This window comes from Contarinia nasturtii, unplaced genomic scaffold (genome assembly GCF_009176525.2).
Source record: "Contarinia nasturtii isolate CC-2019 unplaced genomic scaffold, AAFC_CNas_1.1 Cnas_scaffold_6042, whole genome shotgun sequence".
Lineage (NCBI taxonomy): Eukaryota > Metazoa > Arthropoda > Insecta > Diptera > Cecidomyiidae > Contarinia > Contarinia nasturtii.
In genome coordinates, this window is record NW_022203305.1 from 1 (window position 1) to 8707 (window position 8707).

Here is an 8707-nt window from a genome sequence, read left to right on the forward strand (position 1 = left end):
TTGTCGCAAACCTTTTTTATGCAAATTCAAAACGAGTTGACGTTTGATATCCATTGTTGTTGCAAAGTAAACAAGAACTGCGCACTAATGTGCATCATCACAGTACATAGCCAAAACATGAATAAACATAACGGTAAACAAAAGAGTGATTGGAAAGCAATATAGTTGTAGCTACGTAGTTACAAAAAAAATATCAGTTTCACTGGCACACCCTGTATATAAAGTTTCGGGGGGGGAGGTTATAGTGTTCGCAAATATTTGTGTACAGCGTACAATATCAATGGATACAGTATCCATTGATATATTTTTATCTAATGTTATTTATCTTGATTCTAAAAATGTTCAAAAAACTTAATACAAAAAATATAATGTTCAACATTCATAAAGAGATCATCAAAAATCATTCCTTGATCATAAAGAGATCATCAAAAATCATTCCTTGATGTGATTGGACGCTGGATTAATGAATAAACCACCCAACATCCAATCAACTTAATGAATTAAACTTCAGGATAAGAAATGTCAACAATTCGAACTGAAATAAAAATGCAAGCAAAAAATAGAATACATGTTTTAACTGAAAATTGAAACTCGTTGATCTGTCTTGTCAAATCCAAAATGAATCAGATGTTTCATCAATCATCCAATATTTTTATATACTAAGCGAATACTTCACATGAAATATCAAATGAGATGTACAGTTTTTATCCATTTATTCGTATTTTTGAAAACCAACTAATTTATTTATCCATAAAATATAACTCATCCATGGATAAACTAACATCTATTCTATCCATGGATGCACTATAACTCTCCTCTATCCAAGTGGATCTCTCTCTCTTTCTTTTCTTCATGAATAAATTTATGATGGATGGTGGATGTACCTTATCCTAACCGGGGATTGCTTTGACATATTTATATGTAAACGTCAGTGGCATCTAAACCGAAAACGCCATCTTTGGTTACACACCAGTAGCTATTTTTGTGACAAAATTTTCACTTTAATTTAAAATAAAATAAAAGAATTTAATTTTAATCCCACATTTTTTGATAAAAAAATCCTCATTTAAATTATTGAAACCATATTTAAAATCATTTGTTGAAACAAAATTCATTTAATTATAATTATAATTGCCATCGATTTGAAGGAGCGAAATTGATAGTACACTGTAGAGCTAGGGGGATTCCGCGCGTATTTACGTACCAAAATTTAACTTCATTCTTAAAATCTCATAAAAATTCAAATATCTCACCGTATCTGACAATATCCGTAAGTATTCACCGATATCCACCATGTAGGATACTTCAAATTTTGTCGAATATTTTGACATTTTTAGAATATGGGCGAATATGAGATAATAATGAATGGTGGTGAATTTTTGGCGCTGCAGACTGTCAGCAACTGCATTAGTGACATTAAAATATTTATAATAGGTGAATTATTGTGACAGCTTCTAAGCTGTTATGGTAGTTGTTTGTTACATGTGTGTAAGTTTTTGCATTACAAAGCAAAATTGAAATGTGCCATTTGCAATGGAACGGTTCTGGCGTGAGTATCAAAACTTCTACGAATATAAAATTCCAAAAATTATTAAATATATTTTAGCTGTCTGTGCAATCGATAGAGCGTCATTAAGTAATTTAAATGAACAAAGTATAAAAGAGATTGAACAAATAGTTAATCAGAACAAATCAATATATTTTTTAATATTTTGATACTCACGCCAGAACCGTTCCATTGCAAATAGCACATTTCAATTTTGCTTTGTAATGCAAAAACTTACACACATGTAACAAACAACTACCATGACAGCTTAGAAGCTGTCATAATAATTCACCACTTCTTCATTCCCTGTTCTTGTCAAGTTCAACATTGTCGGTATTGCAGTTTAGAAAATCTCAAAATATCTCTCAAAAAATGTAAAGTTGTGTTAACATCTCTTGAATTTGTTGAAATCCCCCGAATTTGTTCATATTTATTCATATTTAAGAGCGCGGAATCCCCCTAGCTGTAGAGATTAAGGAAACAATACATACACAAGCATCACATGTACGCTTAAAGTGGTCATCACAGAAACGAAGCTGAGTATGCGCACATGTATACGTATTTTCATACACAGCATGTTTCGTTCCTCTGTTATAAAGTGTGATGTTTGTCTGTATATATTGTTTCTATATGCTTTACCTAATGAAATCGACGACAATTAAAAAAATGAATTCGAAAAAAACGTTTCAAGTTTTGTTTTAATATTTTACCTGAGGATTTTTCAAATAGTCGGGATTAGACTTGAACCCTTTTTGAATGTATATTGAACTATTTAATTTGAACCAATGAATATTGGTTGGTTAAAAAACTCGCAACAGATGAGGAACAAGAGATGGCGTTGTCGTAGATTTAGGAACGGAAAATAGTCATCATATTACCGGGTTTCCTTATCCATTAAAAAAACATCCATGGATATTACTTATCCAGTCCTTTTAAAAACAAAATCTATCCATGGATGAATGGGTGTTGGATAATGGATAATTTGGGGGCCCATTGACAGTGAGCCATTTTTCTTTGTATGGAGTCAAAAAATTGGTTATAATCTATGTGAAAAACATTTCATGCTGCCATTTTATTTTCATCTGGATTTGGATCTGGAGCTCACTTTAATTCTCACCCATTCAATTATGTGCAATCAAAGCGGTGTAATTTTTGTTATAATAAAGCGCATACCACTGTTATACCAATTTTTTATTCGTTTCGAGACCATTTCAAATTATTTTCCGGAGGTCATCTTCTGTTCATAACAAAATCTACAGAATAGGCATTGAAATATCGATTTTGTTACAAGTAAAAAATCTATATATTGAATTGATTAAAAAATATACACTTTTCACTGTATTTGTTACAACTCTTATACTACGAAAAAAAAATTATACTTTTCTTTTAATAATATTCTACAAAATATTTCTCTTTCTCTCTCTTTTTTTCTCTTTTTTCTCACAACATCATAGAAATACATATGTTAAAAATTCCATACATTTGAATTTTGGTAGTATATTTAAAATGAAACATGAAATTTAACAGCTGGCTCAATAGAAGAGTTGAAGTCAAAATAAAAACGTTCTTTGGTGTTATATTTCTCTGTTTGAGCCCGGTTCGTCATTTTATTTTGGCATAATCGTGATTTACCAAATATGATATATCAGCGCAACGTATCTTATGTACAATTGTGAACGCATTTGAGAAATTCAATTTTCCCAGGCTTCATCCCTTAATTTTGCGGCCAATAGCTTTCGTTCTGTGTGGGTGGGGTAAAAATGAATGATTTTTTTTTATTCATGATTTTCAATTTGTTTACTCATACCTTTGGCTTCTTTGAGCACACGTCGTTCTATTTCACGTTCTTCGCGGGCAGTGGACAAGCGCACGCCCAACGCACCAGTAACCAATCGTCTTGCCAAAGCTGCACATGTTTCTGGTCGTTGACGATATGGTTGCAGGAATAATGCACTTTTCTTAGCTCGCGCTTTCGATTCGGCTGTTGCTTGAGTCAGAGGTTTCAGTTTGATGAATGTATGACCAGTGCTCAATGCTCGGGCAGCTAATGAAATGAATATTTGCTTATTAATGTGTTTCCTTGTTTTAAAGCAATACAACTTACCAATTTTTGAGCTGCTAAATACTACTAATGCATGTGTATCGTCCACCCATTTTATGTCGAAACCTAAGTCCTTGTATTCGGAAAAGATCATCATGAGATCCTGTGTTTTGAATTCAACTGGGAAATTGGAAATTTCCAGGACATGTGGAAATTCTTCTTCATCCAAATTAACTGGATCTTGATAGCTTTTATAATCATTTTTCGGTTTACTAATCGAAACTTTGCCAATATTTGATGTAATTTCGGTCATCAGTTTTGGATCCAAACATTCGCCATTATCATCAAAAATTGATTCCCAGTCATCGGTTTCAGCGTTCACAGCCTTTTTATCGGACTTTTCGGTTCGTTTTGTTTGTGTTGTGGAATCTGCATTTGATTGCGTTTCAACATGAGGTAGTTTTGTTTTTTTCTCCAATTTTGATTCAGTTTCAGGTGGTAACCGTTTTGCTGTGACCGATGTAGTTTCATTTATTTCTAAAACATCACTGTCAAATGTTTGCTTTATAATGCGACGATTTCGACGATTTATCTCCTGAATTAAAACAAACAATTACTTATTAACAACGTTGGAATTGACAACGTACAATGAATGTTAAGTACCTTTGACGCTCGCTGAAACTCTTTCTCTTCATTATAGTCTTTATCCGCGGTATTGAGTGAGCTCTCAATTTTACTGCCCTCACATTTGACATTTGTAACGGCCATATTTGTGACTGTATCAAAAGTTTGTGTCTCTAACGAATTTTCTTCCTCGACAACTAACGACGACGGATCTTTTGCAATTGATTCGCTGGTAATATCTTTATCAATAACTATTTCCTGCGTGACTGTTGTTGGTTCGTTCTGTTTTGTTTCAATTGTTTCGATATTCTGAGAGGACGATACGGTTGAAATCGATGCATGAATCACATCTACACTTTCTTTATCTACAACCTCAGATTTTGTGGCAGTACCTGATGTAGGTGCTGTGGGCGGTTGGCCACGACGGCCACGAGGAACATAAACAGCTCGATCTGGTCTTCTTTGACGTTGCCTAATAGATCGTAGTAATAGAATGTTTTGATAATGAAGATTATTTATTAAAAAGAAAACATTCCCAGTCGATACCCAAAGAACCATTTCACGGCGATGGGTAGGCATAAATAGCATTACACTTGGCTCATTGGGTATGGAAAAAGAATTCAAACTTACCTTTGGGTATTCAAATGACTTTCAGGCGGCGATGAATCGGATAGACCAACAGACGAGCCAGCAATAACGTTGTCGCCAAAATTGTTCAATGATTTTTCACAGACGTCTTGCCGAAAAGCTGCAAACAAATTTCGCATTAAATAATTTACATAGAGTTCTTTCTTCACGCAAAATACTCCAAAAATTGATCGAATACTCATAATTTTGCCAACATACAGTATCAATAACTTAAATCGGAACACATGTATTCTTTTGAATTATTCATTCATTTAAAAATTTTCAAAATACACGTATGCGCATAACGTCAGAGAATACGAAATAAAAAAAAACACCTTTGAATGTAATTAAGTCGGCGAATAAACTTTTGACGAGCGGTGAATCTATTCACTCTCTCTGTGTCCCTATCTTTATGTATGATCAAAATTCACTAGACGTATGTACGGCGATAGCAATTAAAACAAATGATTCAATCGCGTTCACGTCATGCGACGGCCTTCAATATTCGAATGAAATAAAGATGTTATGCAAACATTCACTTACAAAACATCGTGTTGCGATGACATGGCTTTCAGTATTTGGACGCAGAATTTTTTGGTGAATGTTTACATACACGTGAAATTGAGCTAACAGTCGGTCACTAAACTACTTATAATTCTTTGATGGAATATTATTTTCAATCGAATGTTTCTGGACGGAAGACGGAAAAGTAAAAATATAAAACTTACTCTTTTATAATAGCACGTACCTTTTATAACATACACGAAATAAAAATTCGATTTGCAATGGAATTGAATCGCTTGATTAGTTACTAACAAAACGCTATACAGTAATTATCAACCATGCATCAATCGTACAAACAGCTGTTTTATTGAAACAAAATTTGAAAGAGCTGTAATTTCGATTATTTAATGCGAGCGCGGTGAATGCTTCAGAGAAACTGTTCCCTAGTTGCCAACTAAATAAAACATAATACCTATTGGATTATGCCAAATCTCTGATTTGTTTTGGTTCTTCTAATATTCACCACCACCATGGCTTATGCCATCGCTTATTCGAGAAAAAAAAAACGAAGCTACTATCCAAAATGAACCGCGTGTAATGCTACCAACATAGCTCCATTTAACAAATACAATCGCACATATGACACTAGACTAGCCAAATTTGGTGTGTTTGTTAATAATGTTATAATGTCTTAAAATACCGTTAAATTCCATACTAGCACACTGTCTATGCACACAAATTGAGTGTATGTGTGTGCATTTTCTCTCTCTCTCTCTTCGTTTTGTGGTAAGACTAACTGGTTTTTTTTTTTCAGCATTCGTTAGCGTAAGATTGTTAGTGGCTTTTGTATTGTTAAATAATATTATGCACGTAACTCTTTATGTTTTGTTCGCAGGTTCAAATAAAAAAAAACACTAAAACTAGTTTGCGGAATGTTATATAAGGAGCTTGATGTTTTTTTGTGATTGTGTGTCAAATACTATACTATCGAATCTATTGAGTTTTTTATGCATTTCAATTCTAATAGGATGTGTTTTTTCCTTATCGAAAGTGAATCGTTGGCGTCGTCGTTATATTTGCATTATTGGTCTCTGTCTCTTTTATGAAAGTAAGCAAATTAATCTCATGACTTACGTTTTATCGTTTTGGCCAATGCATCAAGATCTTTAATGCCCATTGTTGTTGTTGCGATTGTCGTCGTTGCTTTATCACTGGTACGATTCGGTTTCAAGTAGTTTCCGTTTTTTGAATAAATATTCTTTCGTTCGTTATATCTATGATTCAGAAATAAACAAATCCAAAGAATCATTAATTTCTGTAAATGAAGTATTCAAAACAAAACAGAAAAAACACGATAGAACGCTTTTCGCGTTCTTTGAATTAAACATGATACCTTTCGTTGCAGACGTTGGTTGTATTTGTTGCGTTTATATTATGATTTGTATTTGCACGAGAATAGATCAATACACGTCTGTCGTAGCCTTGACTCACCGAAAATGAAGCCAATGAAGGAAACTTTTCACATAATTTATGAATTAGAAAACGTCTATAGCTGTTTAGCGGTGGAAATAATAATACACTGCAATTTATCGAGAGAAAAATAGAGAGAGAAAGATACAATAAGTATTTTTTATATTACAGGGTTCTTTTTCACTTTTTACTATTCAACAAGTCTCATTGTCATTCAATGAGAAACTGAGCGCATTTCAGAGAAAGAGACAGACAGACAGATAGAGAGAGAGAGAAAGAGAAAAAGAAAAACATAAAAAATATGACAAAAGAAAAGAAGATAATTTTGTGTTAAGAAAGAGAAAAGTAAGTGTGTTGAAAAAACGATGGATTACAAAATCAAAAATTAGTATACACTGCACGATGTACACGGAGTGCTCTAGTAAGCAGTTTGCTTCGACAAGTGACATCACATAAATTGCGTTCGAATTGTGTATATATGAAAAAATGGCTTATTCGAATCAACAGCAGACAATGAATGAAATAGGTCAAGTTCATGACAAAAAAAGATACGGTGCGTACATTTTATAACGTTCGGTGAGAACGAGAGAAATCGCGTACATAAATCATTTCGATATTTAAAATCAAAATGATTTTAACTGCATTCGAGCATACATTGTATTAAAACCAAGCATTGCGTGACGAATGATAGTGATTGCATTTCTATTTTGATTTGCAGATGATTTCACATTATTGAACTTTGTACACTTGCATTCGAATTGCCACTGACACGAATTTCTTCTTGAAATAAAACTAAACAGCTGTATATTTATTATGCACGGTCAATAAATTTCAATATTTTCTTATGCTTACCGATTTGCGTTGAAATCACATTGTTTTTGAAATTCATCTAAATCATCTTCGATTTTTATATGAAACTCATCTCTATTGTAATCGCTATATGCATCCAGCTTGAACAGATGTGATTGATTACACAGCGTTTTACACTTGGTTTCTTTTTGTTTTCGCGTATCTATTGCGATCGTATGCAATAGATTACCAATTATTGACGTACAATTCAATGAACAAACGAATTCAATTGTTTTTTTTTTTTTTAATTCGTATGGATATGAACCGTTTTATTGCTTGTGGTCAATTTAAGAAATTTTTTAATTTGTGGACAATAATTTGTTTCATATACTCACGAACAATAGAGAAAAGCGACACAAATAACAGTTGTGCGTTCTCTACGCACAATGGAAAATTTGACACACAAAATTCTCTCTACCAGAACACATATATTTCTCTTTATTATTAAATTTATTTTTGACAGAACCCTATTTGACGTAAGAGAAGTTAAGCAAGTAGACCATATGCTTTCGTTAGATGGCGCCACACGTAACCTTTTCAAATTCGAATTCAATTTTCTGATTAACTTTTCATCATATAAACAATGAGTTTTTTCTTTAAATTTTATCCGATTTTTTTATTTATAAATTGAAGTAAACAATGTAGTTAGTACTTGCCAATGAAAACAATCACTTTAATACAATTTATCAATTGATGTCAGTTAAAATGGGATTGAAAAATCAAACCGAATCAAATCGGTCAAAAATTTGAACTCATTTAAACTTTTCACATTTAGTTTCTGGGAAGCAAAAATTTGCAATTGTTCCTGCACACAAAACACTTTTGGTTATGTTGTCAAATGCATTTGAATATTTACAATTTAAAATACATCTCATACATTTCAACTATAAATAGTTCTTGACAAAAAACGAAATTCAACCTAAAGGTGATGGTCAATTATAAGAGGGATGAAAAACATATGTGTATAATGCGTTACAGTGAGCATTGCTAGTGAAAATCGGCTCAATATTTGCTCAGAGTCATACGAATAGTTTCGATTAGGGATT

The 8707-nt window shown here is 32.8% G+C and overlaps 1 protein-coding gene across 1 annotated transcript; it reads right to left on the reverse strand.

The window, feature by feature from the left end:
• Window positions 1-2928: 2928 nt before the first annotated feature.
• On the reverse strand, window positions 2929-7930 carry LOC116351690 (R3H and coiled-coil domain-containing protein 1; the record flags this gene model as incomplete). Its single annotated transcript, XM_031783824.1, has 8 exons — window positions 2929-3287; window positions 3354-3590; window positions 3651-4182; window positions 4251-4683; window positions 4842-4959; window positions 6477-6616; window positions 6736-6921; window positions 7665-7930. Coding segments are annotated over 8 exons (1962 nt in total), but the record flags the coding sequence as incomplete, so codon positions are not given.
• Window positions 7931-8707: the final 777 nt, after the last annotated feature.